Raw genomic sequence first — 24,516 nt, 5'->3', positions numbered from 1 at the left:
TCTCTGCTGCTAGTATCCCCAACTACTCTCCCATCTTTTTCTTTATCAGCTAGTTCCCACTATCAGCTATGTGGCTGTGCCTGTTTTTTACATTCCAGCTCTTTTTATGATTTTTAATAGTTGTCATTAGAATACACATGCTTGATGATCCCAGTACAGAGACAGAAACCAAATACTCTGCAAGAACCCTGTGTAAGGCACTAGTAAGAGATTCTCTGACAGTAGTCCTAATTTAGAATAGCCCAGTGGCTAATGTGCTCTCAGGAGCACTGGAAAGTAGAGTTTGACTCTAGGCAGAGAGGACAGTCAGCTGGGGTTTTGCAGATTCTGAAAGAGCTCTAGCGACAGAGCTAGTGTATTGCCAGAGATCATTGGCTTAGCCTTTATGTACTGTACTTGCACATGTCCAGGGGGTCTGTTTTTGCAGGACTGAGCTGTTTACACCTAAGCCTGACTGAAATCAAGAAACTTTGGTACTTTTTGTGACCCCTTTCTTTCAAATGTGAAGTGAAAGAAGAGCCATCCCCACATTTTGAGAGCAACTATACTTTAAGTAGGCTCAGAGAATGACTAGATGGTTGGGTTCTTTCAGCCAAGGAGAAGCAGTGATGTTTGCGGCCATGTACAGGTGCAGAACTCTAAGACTGAAGCCATAGATCCTGTGACATTCAGGCACCTCCAGGTTAAGCAGGAGATGATCCATTAAGGAGTGGGTTTTGGATTCAGGCCACTTGCATGCACAAACCTCTAAACTCAAACTTAGGTTTGGCCTACAAGAAGGCAAGAGAAGAGAACTTGGAGCTTCAGGCCTAGATCTTCCTTCTGCTTGCCGATGATGGGCATTGTATGGGTTGTTATCCTCTAGTAACTGTGGCCCACAGAAGGGAACTTACTATTTGCAGCTTGGAAAGCTCTTTAGCTCAGGTAATGTATCTTGACAAGTGAAAAAAGAAACAGTTTTATTCTAATCTCTGTTTGTGAGATTTAGAAAAGAATTACAGAACCTAGATTCATCCTGCTGTTGCAGAGAAGCCATTTACAACCCCACACACCAAAGATCCTCAAAACATGGCCTATGAAAAAAACCAAAAACTTGTAAAACAGGCACAAAACAGCCAGTCATGGATGCTATTTTATCTTACCTTGCAGGTCAGTTCTTGAACCATGAAGTTAAACTTCTTCAGGAATCTCTAAACACAAGTCATCAGCAGGTTGGTCAGAATCAAACTGAAGCATTAAAGCCAAACTCTACAAATACCCTGAAAGTGAAGGGACGGCTCGTTCCTGTTGTGTGGAAGCAGAGGAGGATCTACAATGGCCAGCAGGAAGTTGACTGCTGGTTTGCCAAAAACAATGCGGACAAACTGATCGATGGGAGCTACAAAGACTATTTGGCTTCTCATCCTTTTGACACAGGAACCACCTTTGGGACAATTAACAGCCTTTAAGGCCAATCACAGCAATGCATTGCAGCAGCATGTGTGACAGCGGTTCCCTTCTGAAGCCTCTAGAGTTAGGCAACTTATGAATATTTCTTTACTTTTTGGTGCCAAAGAAACCAAGGCTTTTTGCCCTTGGAAATCAGCTGTCTCTCTCTCATGCTAGATGAACATTATTCATCAAATTCCTGAAGACAAAAAGGTTGGGGGGAAGGGTTGAGGACATGGTTAAAAGCATGGTTGGTGCTTTCCCAGTAGGAAGGGAGGGATAAGTGGGCCAGCACTCATATTGAACAGTGTAGAGAGCTGCTGGCCTCAAAATAAACCCATGCAGGGATCTGTGCAATACCCCCAGGGGCTGGTGACTCAGCTGGTTGGTAAGAGGCACAGATCATACAGCATAGTGCCTATCTAGAAACAACCTTGGGTGATACGCTTTGCAAAGAAGTGACTTGGAGCACCTGCTCCAACCCTAGTCTCTGGGGAAAGAAAAGAGAGAGAGAGGAGAGGTGGGTGGATATTAATCTGCGGTGACCCATTAGCATCAAAGAGGTAACGAAGAAATCAGAACCTTAAATCAACAGGCCACAAGTGGGTATTGCTTTCTCGGTTATTGTGATGAGGCCTGGATTTACCACTAAACACGACGTTCCCTGCACCACTACGGACCCTTGAAACAGTGCTGAAAACCTTCATGTGGTTTATTGCTGTCTCAGTGCACACAGGCTGTATGCTTAAAAGCACCTCTGGTTTTCAGCAGCAGTAGTGGTGCAGGCTCCCATTCCATGAAGCATCTCATTTAAATAACATTGCAGGTTTAGTGACTTCTTGAGTCTTGACTCCCTCAGAGAGAAACAGTTCCACTGTGAGCTTCCAACAGACCTGCCACCTCCTTGAGCAGAGCATCACTTCTGCTTAGCAGAGACTTAAATCCCCTAAAGGATGATGAAGCAACACCCATGATAGCTTATGACCCTAAAAAGCAGCCTCTTGAGTTTAGACACTTCTAGCTGCTTTTCTGATCAGGGAGGAAGTCTTTGTTTACTCCAAATTGTCAAAAAAAATTCATCCCAATTTCGCCTGGCTCATTCTCCTTCCTTACACTGCAGGAATTTATATACAGCAGGAATTTGGCAGCAGGAGGTTACAGAAGGGTCCACCAGCCACCCCCACTGTAGGTGGTGCAGCTCTGCAAAGAAACCACTGAAACCCAAACTGCAAGGCTGTGATCTATTTTAAAGTGAGGCAGCACTAAATAATGCTATAGATCAGTCACAGACGAGTTTGCTTAGTAGAGAACTTGGCCAGGGAAGTTTTTGATAACCACAAAGACATTTACATGGTAAGGCCAAATTGAGCTCATGTATACTCTGCCTTTCCAGAACTGAAAGGAAGGAGGGTGGGTGTGGAAGCACCTCCAGGAGCTAAATGATATCCATGTGTTAGGATAAAACAGAGTTGCCAGAGACCTACAGAAATATGTTCAGTCTCAACTGATTTTTTGCATATTTAACAATTAAATCATTGTTTTACATTGTAAAACTGTAGCAGCTCCAGCTGCTGGGGGTGGGGTGGTGATTTTCCAGTTGCTTGATCATCTAGTTCGTACTGCTAGCACTGTGGTAGCAGAGCAGGTAACACACATGGTTGCTTATTCATACCGTGTGTTGTGGGGAAGAGGGAATCAGCCAAAAGCAACCAGCTAGATTTAACTGCATGCTGGAAGATCCTTACAGAGAGCTCAGTTAGTGTAAAACTCATGCCAAGGCTTTTGCTTTGGAACAAAACACCAAGTTACTGCTTTGGGCCCAGCTATCTTGAGAAATAGCTTTCATGCAAGGGAGAACTGAAAGCAAGACCTTCACTCAGCACAGTCCTGAGCAAGTAATAACCAAAAAGGTTAATGCTCTGCAACGTCCTTGTGGGCCAGAAATGTGATGAGAAAGGGCATCTGTGAAGTTCACTTTTCTACCCAAGAAGACAGTGGGAAGATCACCCAGCCCATTTCCAAATAGCCTCCCATTTCACTAGCACAGGGTAAACAGGATAGTGGCAGTGAAATTCTAGACAGTCCAGGGTTTGGCAGGTGTCGTCTTTATACTGTCCTTACTGAAAAGAGATTTCTTTGAAATCTCCACTCTTATCCCACATTTTGGTATTCAAGTGTATTGCTACGAGGAGAGATTGGCTTAGGCTCTCCTCTCATCTCTCCTGTATATAGATATGTGTGTGTATATATATATATATATATATACACACACACACATATATATTGCTAATGCTTCAGGTGCATCATCACTTCTCTTCCTCCTCCTCCTCCAGCCAAGGAAAACTACTTCTTTCAGGGCATGAAGAGAACAGTGATCAAGTCCAACTTCCCAGCCATATGAAGCACCTGAAGCAATATACTCAAGTTCTCGTTAAGGCTCCAGTTATCCATTTCACAATAAATATTTTACAGTGAACACTGCAGTGAAGCTTTCATTTGGCAAAGATAAAACGAGCTTTGAAGCTAAGGTTATGTATGTTTTATGCTGCTGAACAAGCTTATGTTACCAGATGGCTGGAAGAACCACTCACAAGTTAGTTAACAGTAGGTTGGGAAGCAAAGTAATGTCAGTGGAAAATTAAAGGTCAGTGATGTTCTCTAGCCTCTGTACACTTGGAAGGAAGCAAGAAGTGTGTTAGGTGAACAGACCCTAGGGTTCTACCCCCGCATTAAACTGAGAATTTAACCATGTAGAGAAGACTGATCCAGCCTTTAAACACAGTAGCACGGGACACGGGAAACCAGAGTTCGTGCTCCTGCTGCCCCAAGAGCAGTAAGAGCAAAGGCAGGTCATGGACTGTGAACTCCAGCTTTCCCCATCTATAAATGGGGCATCACAACACTTCCCTCTCTCTGAAGGAGAACATTTCCAGGCTTGGTCCTCATAGCCCTTTGTTGCAGCACAGATTGCTCCCAGGAAGCATGCTGCAACAACTGCACATACAGGCACGTGTTTGTTCTTGTCTCCAAGAGGGTCACAGGCCACTTGCTTTGCAGTTAAAGTTAACGGTTAAAGATTGTTAGCTGCTCAGACAGCTCAGGAATGAGGGCTGAGCAATCACTTGGGAGCGCAATGGAAACAATTGCACACCACCGTTTCAGACCGGGGGACAGGACTCCTGAATCGAGGGTTGCTGAAGCAGCACTGGCTACACAAAGCTAGGGAAGGACAACCTTCCCCAACATCACAGTATTTCCTATTGTGAGCCTCCTCAGCCAGCCTCTACTAAGGGCTAAGATGAAGATTGCATCACCCACCTTCCATTCTAGAACAAGGGCTTTGCTTTGGCTGACTTTGCACTTTTTACATACTGCAGCATTGCACTGTACAGCCCTGTAGCAAGAACAAAACCCAAAATACCAGTACATCTCAAAACAGAGAGCAAGTTTCTAACAAAGCAGCTGTCTTAATCTATTTTCAATCAAGACAACAGCATAAGAGTTGTTCCAGCCCTTACAAGTGCAGAACTCTGACAGACAAGCAAAAGTCCCATTGTGAAACTGGCTTCACTAGGCAATATAAATAATGTATTCAGAGCTGTGTGCCATGTGTTCCAAAAGCCATTTGATGTGCCACCACAAGTAGGGTTTTGACCTTTCATTAAGTAACTAAGAAACAAAAAAAGGACATCATTTCCAGAAATACAGTAGAAGGCTGTGCAGCTGCAAGCGTAGCCAAGCGTGTCTAGTTCACTAAGGGGCATGCAAGACTTTGATTTGCATCTAATGCTTCTAAACTACTTTGAAGTTAAGAAAGAAAGTGAACACCCCTCCCCCCTCAACTTCACATGCTCACAGCTCAGCTTTTAGAAGTCTAGATCTGCCTAATTTAGCAAATCCAAATCCTTTATTTTCTACTTCTTAATAAGGAATGTTTTCTTGTGAAAATACAAGGGAGGGAAGGAAGGAAAATAAAATATAATTCCCACCCAACACTTCTGAGGACTGTCTCACAATAAGCAAAGCTTGCCTATGGCTCAGCCAGGTCTGTTGGTTCAGTTTAGTGAATCCTGGATCAGGCCCTGCTCTAAGGACTTGTCACTATTTGGACTCTGGGTCTCATCACAGCTGTGTATCTGCACCCAGCCTGGAAGCACATTACGCAGCTGCTCTGTGCTCACTCTCTCCCTCTCTCCCCCCATGAGAGCTGCAAAGTGTTTTGCATTTTTGTGTGTTTATAGATGAATAGAGTATGTTAACAAAGGAGCAAGGGCAAAGCCCTCCACCTCACACTTGGAGCAAAAGGTGTCAGATCTGGAATGACCCGGGGTCTTCTCCTGCAGCAGTCCTACCTGAGGCCACTCCTTTACCCCCCAAAGATCAGGGCTGGTTAATGGGGCTTCAATTGACTCTTCAGCTCTAGCTTTTGAATCAAGTCCTGCAGAGATTTTATCTGTTTATTTTAAACTAAGTAAAAGGAAAGAGTCAGCTTCTAGCTCCCAGTAAACACTGACCTGTAAGGTGGCAACTGGGATCAATCTCCAAGTCTGTTCTGGTCTGGAGTCCAGCACAGGTTGATGCTGCAGCACCAGGTCTTTGTACTGAAGTGGCTTATACAGCCCACCTACAGAAACTGAGCACTGTGGCTCGGCTCTTCTTCTGTAGGTTGACTAGGGCAGCCTTGCTGCAGAGAGACAACCTGCCCGGGGAGGAACTGGTCAGGAAAGATTTCAACAGATCCCCTTCCTCCCCTTTCCAGCATTAGGGTTTTGTAAAATACTAAGCAGATGAAGGCACTTCATTTATGAAGCGGGTTTAGATCAAGTATTTATTGCATTCCTTATAAAACAGTAAAAAGGATCAAATCCACTGAGACAACCTTCCCAATTCAAGATATTTAAATACATATTGCAAACCAATTAGTTAGAGTATTGTGCATATAAAAGTGTCACAGTTCAGGTAGTACAGGATAGATATTTTTCTTTTCCATTAAAAAAAAGAAAAGCAGACAATCTTTTGATTTCAGTCTCTAGCCCTGACAAAAAAGTTACACCCAGCTGGCCAGCCAGAGGAAGTACATATCCGTATCCCTAACCTCAACGTGCCTGCATGTGTACAGGTTAGGGTCAGACAGGCAAAGCAGATACTGCTCAAGCCTGTACAGGGTGTACAGATACCATCCAAAGAGACAGCTGCAGAAGGATAGGTCTAGATGCAGCAGGCAAAAGGACCTCTGCAGATCTATAGGGATCAACTGGCATTCCCCACGCTGCCCTCCCTCAGCCAGCTCAAGGGTCACAGTGCTATTTGCCTTCCTCCTCATCCCTCGTCTCAGTGTTGTCAGATGACCACTTGATAGCTGGGTTGCTTCATCTTCTGGCTCATTCCCTGGAGTCCTGAAATATCCTGGTCACTTTCCGACTGATCAAAATCCATGTCTGGAGAGAGTAACACCTAGAAAGGAGAACAGACATGCTGATGGAGTGGAAGTTCTCAGTTCTTCTTGATACTGCTTGCTGAAGGGGTCAGGCACCCCTAGAGGGGTCCTGCTGCAAGATCTAATTCTATAAGATTGGCAGGGCCTCAATGTCATCTTGACCATTTCTCCAATAACAGCCAGATTTGGGCACAGACACCATGACAATCTGGTGTCTCAACCCCCCACTTTGAGAGCAGAACAGGCAGTTAAAAGCCCTGTCTCACCATGGGAGAGGGCTCACACAGACAGGCATGCTCAGACCAGGCTGCAGCCTCAGTGGAGACATACAGGAACTAGGCCACATGTTTTGTGAACAGCTGTACCAAACAGACCTTTCCCCAGGCCCCCAGCTGCTTGCTGTCTCCAGAGCTCAGTCAGAAGAGCAAGCAGATCTACATGGTTAGCTCCAGCTATGGCCAGCGAGCTCAGGAGGGGCATCCCAGCTTGGTAGCATCCTATTTCTGCCTGGCACAGCAGCTCCTGGCTCAGTCAGAGTTGTGGGAACCAAAACAGAGCACTGACACCTCTCACCAGTACCTCTCCAGGTAAGAAAGCCCGCAGCTTTGCTGCATGATCAGAAGGCTGCCCATTGCCTCCAGGAACACCTACGCTCTCGGCAGCTAACTCCAGACTTGAAGCTACCAACAGGCTGTTTTGAGCTAACAGGCTGCCACCGGCCTGGAGCGTTTGCACGACGCAGATGGAGCCACGCGTGGGGCATCCTCCAGCCACATCATCTGGAAGAGGAAAAAGGCTGGATTTTACTTGGGCTACGGCTGCACTGACTGCAGAAGTGCTGAAATCCAATGACAGCCAGCAGGCTGGATGGACGAGCGGTTTGCACAGGTAATATTCACGGCCTGAGAGATTGTCTGCTCAACCCCATCTCCTTACCTCAAACACTCAGCTTTGGGCAAGAGCAGCCCTGCTGCCATTACCCCTAACAGTAGCTACCTCTAAGCACAGCTGAAGTGCAGCCAGCCCCTGTGCTCAGGATCTCAGCTGAATCACAGGATTTCTGGTGAACACTCATCATCCACATCAGAATCCTGGCCAGGTCTTGGCACCTCAGCCTGCAGCTCCACAGAGGGGCACAAGCCTAACAGCACAGTCAAGGGTCCCAGTTCTCCCTCCCTAGATGAGCAACGCCAGCAGCCCTTGCCTCTTCTTCCACTTGCCCACCACAGAACCCAAATAGCATCATTATCTCGTGGCTGATGGAGGGACAAGGGGCAGGTACCACAACCACCCCCCAAAAACCTGGCTTCCTTCAGCAAGGCAGTGTAGACCTCCCACCCAAACATCAGCCCCATCTGACCCCGCTTTGCTCCAAAGGCTCAACCAATGCACTACAAAGCCTCCCTGTGCCTGACTCACAGCAACATTTCAGCTCAAAGGCACAAGTCAAGGGCTTTCAGTCCAGTACATTCACATGCGGAGTGTCCCCAACAGCTCAACCAACCCCAGAACCCAGTATTCCTTGGGAAAAACCTGGAGCATGAGGGAAGTTAGTCTTCTCTGTGGCCATCTCCATGCATGGTTGTGAATTAACTGTGCCCTCCACTTGCTAAGGCTTAGGCAGCACCACAGGGCCAGTCACCACAGCAACAAAACTACTAAACAGGAAAAACAAACTCCAATGAGTCAATGACTTCAAAGGAGCAGAAGAGCTGCAGGGGAAGATTTCCTCCCCACCCTCACACACACTCCAGCCTCCCCATCTGATGTTTTTATCTTCACAGCAGCACGTCAGATACTCTAAGGATAGCAGTAGATCAGATTAAGCTCTCTTGCCGCACCTCCCCCCCCCTTGGTCTCAAGGAATGTTTTTTGGTTCAAGACACACACTGGGAAGTTTCCATCCCTTCAAAGTGAAGATTTCCTCTATTTATCATATTAATATTGTGATGTTGAACCTGAAAAAATGTGTGGGTAATTAGTCACAGCATTATAAACTCACTGAACTCTGACAGGCTGCAACAGGCTAGTTTTGGGACTTAATGAACTAGTCATTTTGGTGGGTTTCACCTGCAAACGCAAATCCCCTTGCAGCCAAGCGTGGATGACTGAGCAGGCACTGAGCATTGCACATCCAGACCTATTCAGGTTGCTACCTGCCCACCATACAGCTTGTACGAAGCTGCTCAAGCCAACAGTACCCCCACTAACCTTTCCACAATTCACCAGGGAGCTTCATCACAAGACAGCACCTCATCACTATGACAGTCATGGGACGTACCCCCAGATATGGTCTTCAAGCCCAACTCCATCTTAGGAGTTTTCAGCACAACTTGGACAAGGCACTTCCCTTGCAGATGTAACCAGGTCAGGATCACAGCAGGTTAGTGGCACAGCTGGAAATGGGCCAGTTTCTCAGTCCCAGGACAATGTGCTACTGTCTCACTCCGCAGTCCTCAAATACTTCACGCATTCCTCTCCACACCAGGAGGTCAGCAGCTGGCAAAACAATATGGGTCATGCTACCAAAACAGAGCTGCCCATGTGCTCTGCCTACCCCTCCTGTCTGAAAGAAGGAGCTACCTACTGGTTTGGTACTCCATCCAAGCAGATCTTCTAGATAACCAGGCCACCTCAGTGGCAGGGGAAGAGAATGCACAGACATGGGAACTGTGGCACAGGCTGTAAAACAAAGCAGCTCCAGGGTGTTTCCCACTAGCTATGGAAACCCATTTGCCTAAAGCTCCACCAGCCTGGCGTAGAGGTAGGAACCATCCCACCATCCTCCTGCATCTAAGTATAGATGAGTTGCCAGAAGCCAGTAGGACTGGCAGGTGGGACAGTTTCCTTCCAGAGGCACCTTTATTCCCACCTTCATATAGCTTCACTGTAAGAACCAGGCACCTGGAGTTTACCCCAAGCTTGAGCTATTAAAAAAAAATAATCAGCTCAGCTAAGCAATAAGCAAATTAAACTTGCTCTTGGAGTATTGTTCAGTACTCAAAAGCAAGCAGCATAGGCATTGGCATTCATCAGCATCCTCAGTCGAGTCAATGCCAGAAGTCACAGCTCCTATGAAGGGAATTAGGATAGGTGCTGACCAAAGGCAGGTCCCCACATAGGGTGAAACTAGAGGCTAGTTTAAGGTTGAGAGGAAAGCTAATACACTAATAGTTCTTACAGGTACCACTAGTATTAGACCAAATTTTGCTTTAAGGCTTATCTCTGAAAATGTAAGCCTTCAGAAAAGGAACAGAAACTCACTCAACTCCCTTGGGGAAAAAATAAAAACCACACCAACAAAACAAAAACACCCACAAGCTCAAAAAAGATCAAATAAAACATTATTAAAACAGACTTATTTTTCTGAGTAGAGGAAACAAAGAAATCACCGATTAGATCTAAAGTTTATTGACACTTGCAAGGGCAAGGGAAGAGTGACTCGGGTCAAGGGCAGGATGCACACAAAGTAGAAATAAGGGCCACACAGGTGAACACGTTTCCCCAGCCCAAACAGTAGTGGACTCAAACTGGTACTCCTAAGAGATCTTTTTGTATCCCACAAAAAAAAAAAAAAAAAAAGCTGCATGAACATTTACCAAGGTGGGCACAAGTCTGAAACAAGAGAAAGCTTAAGACTGATTTGGAAGGAAGGGCAAAATTCTCTCAGCCATAAGACAAAGTTTATCCCTTTCAGGGTTTCAGTGTAAAAACATACAGCATTTGCTGCATTATAAGTGAAAGCCCATAATCACATCTGTGGCTCCCCAGAAGAGCCTTAAAGCCCTCAAGAGGCTGCCAGTTCTTTGGTCTGCACTGCAGCCACAGAGTCAGTAAGTGACACCAGACGCAGGACTGCTGGGCTGCTTCTCCACACCCAGCTGGTTTACCAAACCGAGGACCAAACTGAGTGCTCCTGCCATCCCTATAGAAAATACTGAGTGTGGGTTTTGAACAGGTTAATTTCAGCCACCTCTTCCCATTTGCCTTCCTCTCTCTCCCCCTCCTTTTCCAAACACAAACTGCTAGTTCGAGGAAGAATAATGACACTATCGGCCAGATAGACAGAGGGTTGAAATTCAAGAAGGCAGCATGATGGGGAGTTGTTGGCGCCTGCTGCTAGACAGCTCTGATGAACCCTGATAAACCATGGGACACATTAGCCTCTGCCAGCTCGGCCCTGTACAGAGACACTTCTCAGCCCCCCTTCCGCCTCTCCGCTGGGCAGTGGGGAGAGAAGAAATTCCTCCAATTGAAAGGTTATTAGCAGCAACAAGCCCAGCAAACACTCATTTTCTGCTTTCAAGCCTAAATTCAAATCAATCCAGCCGTAGGGCTCAGTTGGCCAACATTATCTTTAATTCATAGCCTAAGAAGCTGACACATGAAGCAGGAGCCAACGGCTACACCTCAAGGCCCAGTGCCAAGAAATAGAGTTGGGAAAGCAGGTCACCCACTTCTGTATTTTTTCATCAGCTTCCTTCTCTGCCCAAACTATTTGTTGGGCCAGAGGCACAGGAACACATATGAGCAGAAAGGAGGCAGTCCCTGTAGACCGTTCCAGGTAGAAACTGGTCCCCTTGGTAGTTCCACTCCAGTGATGGATCAGAGGGTTTCAAGATGGACACATGACCTGCACATTGAAGATCTCGGCAAAAACTCATCTGAGAAAAGTAGTCAAGTACTTGGAAGATGGGAGAAGCCTTTGACAGCAAGAGTCAGACTGTGGGAGTTGTGTCTACTACTTGAAACAACCTGTCAAGGTTGAGCTGCCACAAGAGTCTTTCCTATCTTCTTCAGATTAACAGGTATCTTCCCTTCAGGTTATCCAAAACTGAGGTAGAGGCCACAGAACACATGCACCCCCCTTCAGTGGAGCAAGGCAGAGGGCCAGCTCCACTTCTGTGGAGGGCCAGTAGCAGCAACACCATCTGTGAATCTGTGGCAGCCACCACAACTATAGGACAAGGTGCCGCAAGTTCAGCCTGCTTTCCAGCCCTTGGAACCTAGTGTCTCAACTAGAGATGTCACCCCCTTACCCTTGCTTCTGAGCTGGTGTAATTTTAGCTGATCTTAAACCTTTGGGAACACACCAGCACATCCAGTCAGTAAGACAGATCTTCATCACCACCTTCACATTTTGAGCAGACCTCCAGCCTAGCCCTTCTAAGGAGGTAACCACTTTCGAACATTGGCCACCACCGAGAAACCAGGACTCTACCACAACCAGGACAAACTCATGCTCAGAGTTAATCCACCTTCACATCCCAGCTATGAGTTCTTAGTTCCAGCGCACAACCATCAAGACATACCAGTATGACCCAGCAGTAGACCACTTCTACCTCCTCTCTCCAAAACAAAGGATTTCTCAAGGATGCCCCCACCACACACACTGCTCAGGAAGCTCCCCGAGGCACACTGTTCGCCTGTTTCTAGTGACCTTGCCAAAGTACAACTGTTTATCTGGAAGCAGGGCCAGGAGTGACTCACTAGTCTCAGCAGCTGCTCGCATCTGCCTGCCCTCCCAGCCAGAGGGAGGGTTCCTCCAGCGTTGCATCCTCACAAGCGGCAGCCTCTTCCCCCTTGCACCCTTGAGACTGGAAGCCACGCTGCTGTGCAGACTGCCAAGCACACCCTTAAACACCACCACCGCTGCACGCACGGCAATCTCACCAGCAACCGGCCATCCCACCCATCGGCACCAGAGCAGAGATACTCTTTACAAAGGGAGCTCTGAGAGCAAGTGCTATTTCTGACCATCCCAAATTCCTCAGCAGCAGCTACTCCAGGAGTCAGCCTGCCACTGCCAGACACTACCTTATCTCAGCTCGTCTTGCCAGTGAGCTGCGAGATCTCAGCACAGAACACTCTGAAAGCAGGCCCGGGTGCCAGAGGAAGGAAACTAGTTTGACCCAGTGACTCAGGTTGGGGGCTCTGCCCAGAAAGTCAGTGAGCAGCACAGACACCACCTGCCCAGCAAAGCACAGGTCATTAAAAACATCTGTTGGGACTGGAGCGTTTTCTCCCCCTCCATGACTTTTATGCATCAAGCTCTTCTTACAGCGAAGGGACCATCACCCGGCCAAAAAAAAAAAAACATAACCAACCAAAAAAACCCCAAACACTGACAAAAATGGCCTAGCTGGAAGACCTATGTCCTCTAAAAAGGGATGTTATCAGTTACAGTGAGGAAAGCAAGCTCTTTTAAGCTAAGATTAATTACAATTAACATGGGAAACATTATTACATATATAAAAGTAATATATAAATTACAATTAACATGAGAGCACCAGTGCAGAGATACACCCCATTTTTAGCCTGCCACTCCAACAAGCCCACGTGGGTTAGCGCAAAAGCTAGCTCATCCCCCCCAAGATACTGTCATCATTTCGGGCAATATTTCAGCAGCACCTCATAGGCTGTGATTTTTCTCATTGTTAGACAGGGTGAGATCCTCCCAGGAAACATCCCTCTGCTGACCTCAGCTAAAACACAGGAAGCCGGTTTACTTAGCAGGTCACCCTCCACATTCACGAAGCACCAAGCTGCCTAGACCTGGGGTGATGGTATGTTGTGGTAAAGCACACGACCGTATTACAAGCTTGCAGTTTGGTCTCAAACAAAGGACATCCTTGGCCTTACCTGAGATTCCTCCGTCCTCCTAGCTCGAGGGGTTTCTATGGATCCATTGATGGCTAGGGTGTCCTTCTGCTTGTATTTCCTCATGATCAAGCTGTCCACAACCCAGAACATAATAGCCTTGGGGAGAAAGAAGTTACATGAATAGATTGCAGAGACCAAAGTCCTTGAATCACAGCCATTACTTCTCCTTTTGATTCCTCCAGATGTCCAGCCCTGACCAACCTAATTTAGTATCTAAAGTAACCCTGCATCAAGCATGTTCATGGGGGTCAGATGAGTCAAATTCCTGAGGTCTCTTCTCATATAAATCCTATTGATTCCATGGATATTGAAGACCCGGGGGGGGAGAAAAAAAAAAAAAAAAAAAAAGACAGACCATGATAGGCCAAGTTTGCGCTAGGAAATAACCATTGAACCAAGCTCCATCCAAGGTTCATCTGCTCTGTCTGCACCAGTCCCTGGTCAGTTCTTTGAGAATCTGAGTTTGCTTTCAAATCAGGAAATGCAGTCTGGGGTGGTGGAGAGGCTGGTAGCAGAGGCAGGTAACCCCAGCTTTGCTAATACTGCACCATTGCAATGCTCATGGTATGCACTGAAAAAAAAAAGTTTGACACACACCTTGTTCTCATTTCCCCCATCTCAGCAGGAACTGAGCAGCAGGTCAGGGCTTTTCCTGGCTCCCTTAATTCTGGGCACAGCTGAGCTTTCAAAGAGGTTTTGCCAAACTAGTTTTGAGAATATCAATAGTTTGGGTAACCTGAACGCCTGGCTGTAACACAATTTGAAGTCTAGCTAAATGGCTAGATTGGCAGGCTGCCACAGGTCACCAGTGACAAGCCATCCTACAGGAATTTCAAAGGCTTTGGAGCATTTCCATGCCTGTAGCTTGCTGCTGAGATGCAGCCCTCAGCTAATGAGTCCCAGCTTTCTTCAAAGAGGTGAAGAGTCAGCCACCCAGCAGCTGGAACAAGGGAACAGGAATTGGGAACAGAGACCATGGCAGGACAGTAGCGACAGATTTGTGTGTTTGTGACAAAAGATAATTGTTCCCACTCCCCTCCACCCTATCCAAGACACTTCAGTTACTCAAGGCTTCCCCCAAGCCAGTTCCTGTACACACTCCCCATGGGGATGGGCCATCCCTTCCAAACCACCTCACCCAGTGCTTGCAGAGGCACCACTTACATTGACTATAAAAGGCACAACAAGCATGACCAGGACGAGCTCCAGCTGGGGGTTTGGGATGTAACCCAGGAGGATCTGCTGAAGCTGCAGAGGAGAAAGCATTTAGAAGCGTTATTTGAACGGCTCTGCTATAAGATCTTCGCTGCCAACTGGTTGCCTTCTTACACCAGCAGTCTCCTCACTAGGGCTCTCTGCAGACTTTGCTTTAGCCCAGCTCTTAGGAAGATTACACGTGCTATCCCTTTAGCCCAGCTGCCAAACACATGATTTTTTACAGAGCAGGAAATAAGTACTGCTAGCCATTCAGTGTAACTACCCGTGACAACTGGGGGACTTTCCTTGGCTCCTTGGAGCCTAGCTGCAAAATAAGGACACCAGCCATGCACAATAAGCATGGAGAGGAAACCAGCAGCATCTCTGGATCTAGCAGTGCGTGCTGCCGAACAGCGTGTTCATGTCCAAGTCTGAGCACTGCAGGCTACTGGGTTTGAAGGACAAGCCCTGAAAAGGAACAGATTTACAGCAATCTGGGAGCTTAACTCCTCAGTCAAGTCCCACCAGCCTGAGAGGTACTAGGCACTATGTGTAAATGCACTCAAACCTGGAGTTACCCCACAGACTCGCAGAACTGGTTTATACACCCACCACACCTCCCTGCCACCAGGTATGCAGCTACAAGTGCCACACTTTATTTTTTAAAAGAGGAACTTCATGATCAACACAATTACTGCTGCGTGAGCTAACATACAGAAACAGCTGGGGGAATGAAGAACAACTACTACTTGAATAGATAATTCTTCCAAATTAATCTCTAAGAGTGCCCCTAGTTCAGGCACAGGATTACAACATGAACTGACTTGACGAGATAACTAAGAAATCCTCTGGCAGAACTGAACTACCTCAGCTGCCAGCCCAGCCCAGTTTATCCTTCCAAGGGTGGAAAAGAAAATTAAAGCAGCATCTGATTCCACTAGCTTTTGACTAGCAAGAGAACATGTCAAAAGCCAAACTCTTATGAAAGTCATGTTTCCACAGACTTAAGTAATAGCTAATGATTAGAGGGATGTCAACAAGTCATAAGGATTAAAGACCTGTGATGATGGGGACCACTAATAAAGCAAAGCTGACAAGAAACAAGCCACAGCAGCTGTGGCAAGGAAAATACACCCCAGGAGCTTACCTTTGTCCAACCAGGGATAAGCAGGACAAGGCTGATGACAGTCTTCTCAAAAACCATTATCAGCAAGTAGAGGATGCACTGGCCAATCCAGGCAGCAGCTTGTGGAGGGTCACCTAGAAAAAGGGCACATTAAATCTGAGACAAAGGACAGGAGGAGACAGCCTTGCAGAAAAGTTGCCTCATGCTTGATACCTGAGCTGATTAGAGGGACAGGGAAGTGCTTCCGTATCGCAAGTTTTGCGGTGAGACAAATACACAATACCACATCTAAAATTAGGGGAAAGAGATTTTCTCTCCACAGTTGTAGGAGCACACAGCTGGGGTAGCAAGGTTTGGTACTGGAGCATTTTAGCCAGACTGACCCTTCTGAATTAAAGCTAATCCCAGTAGCAATCCCCAAGAAAAGATACTGCTGGACTGATCCTCCTCTATACAAGGACCAGTCAGCATCCTGCACACTCCTCCATAAAAAATAAAAATAAATCTTTAGAAACATCACCTGCATTTTTCTCCTTGCCAAGCCTTACCTGCCCAGTTTCCAGCAATAGCCTGAAAATTTCTGGTCACCATTTTCAATACAAGAGGCGTAAGTTTTCAGTGCTAAACAGAACTAATTTTTTTGCTGATGAAGTGAACAGCTGGTTATGTGATATTTGCTGTTTAAGCAAGAGACAGGGGCTCCACTGCCCCAGGTTTTAGAGCAATTCACTCAAGAAGAATCAATGCTAATTAAATGTTAATGTTTCCAATGGGGTACTCACCAAGTAATAAGTAAAAGCATATTTGTATTGTTAACAACAATAATGGTACCGTATCTATTACATGTGCTTGCTCCAGCCCTCTGTAAGCACCCTGCCAGCTGGTTATCATCTTCCCAGGCTCATCATAATACCTCAGGTCTGCAAAAACTGAGCTACAGTATCTGGCTTTGGAAAGCTGCAGCATTTCCTCTTACCACTCGAATATAAAGATGACCCTTGCCAACACTTGTTTCCAGCGTCATCAGGCCAAAATTTGGAATTGCATTTGTGTGTGACAGCCCAACCCCCTGTGAGATTCCAACGCTTGATGCGCTGCTGAACAGCAGCGGGCTGGGAGCTCAGTTCCACTCGTCTCAGCGCTACACTGTTGAGATGCAGCAAGGGAAGACAACACCAGCAGTTGGCCAAAGTGCATTTATCCAAACCACTGTGCCAAACCTCCGGCCACAGAGACCAGCGGCACACACCAGGATTTCGTAAGAGCTGGTATCCAAGCCCAGCTCTAGAGGGACCAGCTTCCCAGCAAGGGCAAAACAGGTTGCATGTAGATTTGCCCTTATTCTGTCATTTGTTAGTACCAAAACATTTGCCTCGTCACAAAGCTACAGCTAAGAAGCACAGGCATCCAGCTAGTGCCTCCATGCCAGAGACCTCCAAAGGATCACCTCGCATCCCAAATTTTTAATTGCTCAAGCCGCGATGGAGAAGGAAGCAGAGGCGGGGAGAGGGAAGGACCGGGAGGCCAAAGGGTGCGGAGAGGCTGCCGAGCTGGGAGGACAGCAAGCAGAAAGCACCAGAGCAGCAGGCAACTGCACAGGGGGAGGGGAGGAGGGGGCAGCCAGGAAGGTTACGTGCAAGCGCAACCAGCAGAGCCCGCAGAGGATTTCGGCAAGTGCACATCTCTGCTCCCTGCCGGGCAGCAGCTTAATGGGTGGTCTGCGGAAGAGATGGGAACAGCATTGCAGGCAGTTAAAGGCCTGTGTCAGAGGGCTTTCATCCTCCTGAAGCACAGGCAGCCTCTCCAGAGAGGCTCAGGCACCCAGTTGTCTTAGGCACAGGTTAGGTATAGGGAGGCTTTTGCCCCTTATCCCAAGGCCAACTAATTCTCCTACAAACCTCCAGGTTACCATCACCCATCGGAGCTCCGAGTACAAACAAAACAGGAAAACAAACATATCCATCATGTCCTTCCTGCATTTGAACTCTTTCCCTTTTGCTCTGTGTTGTCAGCTGTGCTCGGTCCCCTGCGGGGAGACAGGGCTAACAGCCACAGCACCCTTCGCAAGTCGGCTCCTCTGCACTGCAGTCACAGTGGCACTTGTGGAACACATCCCTCATCTCAGCTTGCCTAAAAAGCAGCAGCCAGTTTGAGATGTCTCCCAAATACCTGCCCCCTCACACCCTTTTGGGGATAGGAGGTCATGACCACTTATCGCCACAAACAGCAGACTATGGCTCTTACTTTTGCGTACTGGGCACCAAGCCACCCTAGCCAGGTTTTGGCTAATCAGGCTGATACACAGACATTAGAAGAGACAACCTCCTTCATCCATCCTAGGAAGGACTTGCCCATAAATCCAAGGTTAACAGCTCCTTGTCCCCCAAAAAAATTTCCCTTCACTTTCAGTTCGCAAGAAAGCTATTAAATTCCTGGTTGAGTTTTCATGACGTTTGACAACCTTTGGAAAAGGAATTTTTCTTTTTTCCTCCCTTTGCTAGAGAACAGTTTTTACTATGTAACAGCAAGATATCACCAAGGGAAGCCCACTTTTTCAAGACCAGAGGTCTGCCCCAGTTAGACCAGTTCACCGGCTAAATGGACAGGGCACGTGCAAGCCTGTGCTACCCAAGCAGGACAGAGCTGCACCCCCACTGCTCTCCACATCCCACCTTGGCAAAGGAGCCTCCATCACAGCATGAAGCATCAAATATTCCTATTTCTCACTCTGGTGTTTTCTGTGTCACCTGGAGGAGATGCTGTGAACCCCCTCCACAATCAGAAGGACATCAGCACCTCTTACACGGTCCAGGGTAGACAATGGAAGGATATGGAAAGAGACCCATAGAACTACACGGAGGCCAGATTTGGCCATTTGCTCTATCACCTTTCGCAGCTCAAAACTGCTGCTGTTTTGGATCCTCTTCCTCCTCTTTTTCCATTCTGAGCTTTGTTTCCAGACTATGGGATGAGATGTTTCTGTACAGGAATCCACTCTAGCACACATATTAAGACAGGACTTAACTCAACCCCCCTGCCAGGAAGGTCAGAGGGTGTCTCCACAGTTACTCTTCACAGTGCCTTGGTCTCCCAGGGACAGGAGGCTCCTCCATACCACAATAACTCAGGACAAAGATGACAACGAAACAGCAGCACAGTCCACAGGGCTGCAAGGATGCCTTCAGCTATAAACAGACATTGGCTTGTTTCCTCTTCACCAAGGAGCTCAGCCAGCTGCTCCTTACCTCAGCAAGCCTGAAGTCATCCAAGGACCACTGATCCACCTCTGAGTGGCCACCATCCAAGTTTAACTCACCACTAATTCACATGACTAATGCCAGTAACATACAAGTCACAATCTACTGGCATCTTGTCAGGGAAGAGGGAACCTTTGGTGTAGTCCCTGGACAAGCCCATAAGACAGGCTGACCACATCTCCTCCCACAGTTAGGAAGCAAGGCTGGAAAATCTGAGCTGATCCCAGCTAACCACACACCTCATTTAGGTGCTGGCTTCCTACAGGAAGACAGTCAGAGGCATCCCCTCTTAGTGTCTTTAATGGATCAAGTGCTGCCCAGAGGTACCCTGCTCCATGGATGGGAGAGGATTCTTCTTACATGAACTACCTCCGTTACCTAAATAAATAAAAAAACCTAAAATAAATGTGTAAGTGCCTGCAAGACTTTCTGCCAAACAAGACTGCCAGCAAAAGCCAATCTCCTACCTGGAAGGGGGAAAAAAAAAAAAGGAAAAAAAAAGATGGCCCCCTCTTTCCTGCATTCAGAGATTCCCTGTCCTTGCAGGATAGTGGGGAACTGGCCCAAAGGATCTTTGCAGCCCACACATGCACACACAACACCTGGTTGGAGATTACATGTATCGTGCTTCCTTTGAAGACCTTCCATTTCTTGTTCCATTCCTAGTTGCAAGGTAACTGAGGGCATCTCAGCTCTACACACCAACTCCACCATCAGCCTCTCCCTTTAGCTTAACAACCACCCTTTGCTCAAACTTTCTTACAGCCAGCTCCCACCCTGATAAAAATATACCACTTCACCTTCACCCTGAGGGATGTACGGACTGCATTTTGACTGTTCTCCTCCAGCAGCAAAACTTCCTCGGTGCAGACCTAGGACCACCAGTGCCTGCAGCAACCGCACACAAGCGCATGTCTCTCATTCCGCTTGTGCATAGGAGCCCAACTGCTTGCAGAGTAAAAGCAGTGCTACTTGAGGTATTTGAGCTGTTACTACACAACAGGATTAGTTTTAATCCTGCAGGCTGCCTAATGTACGAAGCTGTCAGCATAGCCCACGTGTTCCTGCCAGGCTGCTTTATTTACAGTCTTCTGGGGACTGTGCATGCACTGAGCAGGTAGGAAAAAGCTTAACCACAGCCAAAGCGGAGGGTTCAGGGGTGGGTTGAGGAAAAGCAAATATTTGAAAGCACTGCAAGTTTGTCTGTGTGACATGATGGGGGTAGAAAAAGTCAATAAAAGCCTCTTAGGAGATACTCAAATGGTACTTCCGAAACAAAGGGATCTAATTATCCATGTCAAGTATGGAGGAGGGTAAGAAATAGAAGGAAAGCATCTGAATTGTGCAGAAGTGCTTACTTGGAGGGCAAGAACAAGTTTTCAGAGAATGGAACCTAACACATCAGAGCAGCCAGACAGGACCAGTGGGCATCCCAGACCCTCTCTGACATGTTCTGCATCTGAACTGAAAGTAAGCGCACAGGAATCGGTGCCCAGTTTGCAGCGTCACAGCCCTGCTCTGGGTTGTTGGACCCTGGAGATACTGCCACTGCATCCAGGGCGTTCAAAGGTTTGCATCCTTGTCAGAACAAGGGACCTGCCCACACACTCGACCATTTGAGGATGATTCTCGGTTCTCTCCTTACTTTTCCTCCCTGATCCTAGGGGTGGAAAGCCCAAGCATGCTGAGGACAGGACAGCCCCGCAGGTTAGAGTTATTCTCAGCAGTATTTCCTCAAGCGTTAGCAGCCAGCTCCCTTGGCTGCTCCAGGGCGTGGGAATATTTGTTATGGAAATTTTGTACACCATCACAACGGGGCCAGAAGCAGCCTACACAGGTCCTCAGTTAAACTCAGCAGCTGGCACAGAGCATATTCTCCTATAACTAAATTTGACCAGCAGAGTTCAGCAGCCCACTGAACAGACTTTACAGGCCTCCAAGCAACATGCCTTTCCATTTCCAGACAGTGAATTAGCACATAGCATCAAGCTTTGAAACCAGTGTCATACACAAGTCAGCATCCAGATGGCCATCCAGAAAGACATTTTCAAGCAAGAACACAGTCTTTTTCTCCCCCTCATTTCTTAATGCTCCTCTAGAGCATTACTTGCACATTGCAGAAACCATCTCTTAATGCAAATTCATAGCATTTGCTTACTTAAAAGGAATACTCCAGTATTTCTAAAGTAATGCTTTGGAGTTCAGACACAACTAAAATGCCAGGACACTACAGCCATCCAGAGGTTGCCTCTAGGGAGCTGCTCATTGCTGTGAGAATCGGGGAGGGAGAGAGAGAAGAGGGCTGGAGCAGTTTCAAAGTGGGACCCAAAGCTGAACCAGATTTGATCTGCCCAGACTGACTCCAGCCAGCATCTCCCCTGCTCAGTCCGCGTAGGCTCAGCAGCACCTACAAGACCTTGGGTACCCACCTCCCAAGTCCTTTGCAGCTTAAACTCTGCTTTGCTGTCCTCCCTGTAGAAGTCCCGTACAGGAAGAGCACCTATAGACACAGCCTGCCGCTCCCCTGCTAGACCACTGGTGCATAGAGCATTCGTGGAGTTTGTTAGCTTTGGCTACGTGTAGGGCAACCACCAATCTCCCCAGCCTACTTCAACCAAGACGAAGAACAAACCTCTCCAGTCTTTGATCTTAGGAGCCAAGCATCTTCAGAAGAAACAACAGCCTTGTAAAACAGTTTCCTGTGCTTAGAGGCAGTCCAAAGAATCATCAAGAGCTGCTGGGCAAAGACAGAGGAGCCTTTGACACTCCACCAGCTAAAAACCAGGTTGTTCCTGTCTGCAGCAGTCTTTGGCAGAGAGCTCAGGCACAAGAGAAGCTAATCTCAGAATAGCTGTCTCCTGGGCTTGGTAAATATGAGACTGAGTTTTCTAGAGAGTTCTGGACAGCTAGATGCTTAAAATAGCAGCATAAATTTAAGTGCTTTCCATTCCCTTTTCTTTGCTTCTCCGTTAATGCAGCTATTGCAGTCACAGCAGGGCCATGGAGACAGGTTTACCAACAGCTGAGCAGAAGGGACTGCTGGAACCCAAGCCAAAGGAGAACTGTGGCAGTTTGCATCAGTTGCAGGGATGCAACCGAGAGCTGGAGAGTCAGAAAGGAAGCAGCTGCAACATTTGTTTGCTCAAAGACCATGCAGGTAGATGGGCACTGGTTATACTGGACAAAAGACACACCTGTTCTTTCCTGATGGTTGGAACAATGGTACTCACCACTGTCCGCAACATGGATTTGGTGCTTCGCTGGCATCCTGCCCTTCTTCCCCTGCAGGACTGCACAAGATGCTTTTGCTCCTCAGGAGAACTGAGGAAAGCAGCATAAAGTCCGGTACAACAATTAGACCAGAAAATGAATCATATTTCTGGAACCTGTATCAAACTGTACAAAGTTTACTAGCGTCTTCCAAACTGTTTTAGAAGTCACTTAATACCAGAGATGAGGATAGCAGTGTTTTCCTTCCCTAGCCCTATAGCAGGATTGCGCTGGACACGTCACTCGACTCCTACCTAACTTTTCCAGTGTGGTCATTCTGGCCAGAGAGCTGCACCAAGAACTGTGCTCAGTGGATGAGATATTTAATCCTCAATTCAAGAGCTAAATTCAAGCAACAGCAGAAACTTTTTTTATTAATGAAAGCAAGATTTCCTCAGAGAAGCGAGCTGTTTCTGTAGTCTAAGCCAGCCTTCATGAGGGGCCAGCTACAGCTCAGTGGAAGTTCATTATCATTCTGCAAGGTTAAAGCAAGCCGTCAGTAGACTAACGTTTCCTTGCTCCTGCTCAACTGCAGACGTGGCATCTGAAGCTGTGCTCTGGGATAGCTGCAGTGGGGCTTGTTGCTCAAAACAGGGAAAAACGCCAGTCCCCGAATCTGGAATATCTGGATTCCTCTGCCACCTCATCCGAATGACTTTAGTGCTCTGTGCTTGGCTCCTCATCTCTTTGAGAAAGCCATTGGGGGTGGGGAGGCAGGAAAAAAAGGTAGCTTCCACCAAATGCATGTTGTCAGGATGCTGAACCTGCTCTCAAGACCACTGCAGCCTTTAAAGCCACTCTCCGATTTGATGAGAGCTGGCCTTGCCACGTCCCATCATTTCAACCTATCAGTTGTCATCTTATTCCCAAGTCCATGGCTGCTCCTGCTACCTCAAACCCAGCCATCCCCTTCATCCTGTGCCATGACCCATTCACACATGCTGAGTGCGAGCCCAAGTACAGGCTGACCAGGCAGTGGGACCCGCAAACTAATCTTAGTCTGGTCCAAGTTTCACCAGCTCAGTTATCAGACCAGCTCCTAAAACCAGAAAGGAACGAGACTACCTTCAGAACAGACTTAACGATTAAGGTCTTAAAGTTTTGGCACGAATAGGATGTACTTTCTGCAGTAAAAGTGAATTAATCTGTATAGTAGATATAACTTTAAATAGGCAAAGGGTTAATTTTTTCCCCTGCCCTGCCGGCCACAGCGAAGCACTGCTCTCTTGGAGGCTGGCTCTGCTCGTCCTGAAGAGAAGTGCTACCATCTACTGGGGATGGCTGAAAAAGCTTTTTCTGAAACTTTTTCTCCATCTCAAGGCAGGAATTGAAGGAGAAACAGGCCAGACTCAGGCATACTTAAAATTGTGGGGGGTTTGGTTTTTTGGGGGAGTTGTGGGGTTTTTTTTGTTCTTGGTTTGGGGTTTTTTTTGTTTGTTTGTTTTTAAATCAGCTGGCAACCTCCTTCCCACCCCCAAACCCCACAAGCCATTTGAGAACTCCATTCTGGGACCAGGCTCTGTCCTGCTGACACCTACTGCAGCTCAAGGCAAATGCAAGAACAACTCCGTGTTTTGGATGGAGAGGCTAGTAAAAAAACCAAACCAACCCACCCTGACAGAACCCCACAAAAGTCACCACCACCAGACCCAAACACCTGAATTTATCATATGCCTGTCCCTGGGTATATTACCTACCCAAGGAAGCGTTCAGCCTTTCATCACCACCCTGCTAGGCTCAGGCACACCTGGCAGAAACCTGCGACCCAGCAATGTCCCAGCATTTAGCACGCTGATGGCCACCACGCTCCACCAGCTCCTTGGAGGAGGGATAACAGCAGCAGGCTGATTACGTGTTTTATCCCCAAACTAGTTTGTGTCTTTTTCCTCTCCCCATTCATAGCAGGGAGCAAATGAGCCACCCTGTGCAGAGCAGCCGACACCTACCATATTCTCCAAAGACCAGGTACGTGTACTTCTTACGCTGCACAATCCAGGAGGCAACTTTCACGCCAAGCCAGATCAGCAGCATCCCCAGTGTGGCATCGAGGATGAAATTAATAAGGTAGCTAAGGGCAAAGGAAAAAGTCAGGTTTCAGTTGTGTTTAAGTCTTATTCAAAATCTTCTATTTCAATATG

The 24,516-nt window shown here is 47.2% G+C and overlaps 2 protein-coding genes across 3 annotated transcripts in view; one reads left to right on the top strand and one right to left on the bottom strand.

Annotated features, from left to right (window-relative positions):
* The window catches only part of ITIH5 (inter-alpha-trypsin inhibitor heavy chain 5), a 49,652-nt gene extending 45,748 nt beyond the window's left edge, over positions 1-3,904 (top strand). Inside the window, exon 14 of the mRNA XM_040596504.1 lies at positions 1,150-3,904. Coding sequence (XP_040452438.1) covers positions 1,150-1,448 — 299 coding nt within the window. The 3' untranslated portion in view covers positions 1,449-3,904. The remainder of the gene's footprint in view (positions 1-1,149) is intronic.
* A 2,338-nt stretch (positions 3,905-6,242) lies between these two features.
* Positions 6,243-24,516, bottom strand: part of LOC121089629 (store-operated calcium entry regulator STIMATE-like) — a 35,407-nt gene continuing 17,133 nt past the window's right edge. For both annotated transcript variants that reach the window (XM_040597002.1, XM_040597003.1), the window contains 5 exons: positions 24,325-24,446; positions 15,873-15,985; positions 14,693-14,776; positions 13,508-13,624; positions 6,243-6,882 (listed from right to left, as the gene is read on the bottom strand). In XM_040597002.1, coding sequence (XP_040452936.1) covers positions 6,769-6,882; positions 13,508-13,624; positions 14,693-14,776; positions 15,873-15,985; positions 24,325-24,446 — 550 coding nt within the window. In that variant the 3' untranslated portion in view covers positions 6,243-6,768. The remainder of the gene's footprint in view (positions 6,883-13,507; positions 13,625-14,692; positions 14,777-15,872; positions 15,986-24,324; positions 24,447-24,516) is intronic.

Source organism: Falco naumanni, chromosome 5, assembly GCF_017639655.2.
Source record: "Falco naumanni isolate bFalNau1 chromosome 5, bFalNau1.pat, whole genome shotgun sequence".
Classification (NCBI taxonomy): Eukaryota; Metazoa; Chordata; class Aves; order Falconiformes; family Falconidae; genus Falco; species Falco naumanni.
The sequence above is the reverse complement of the archived record's forward strand: the minus strand, read 5'-3'. Positions and strand labels throughout refer to the sequence as shown.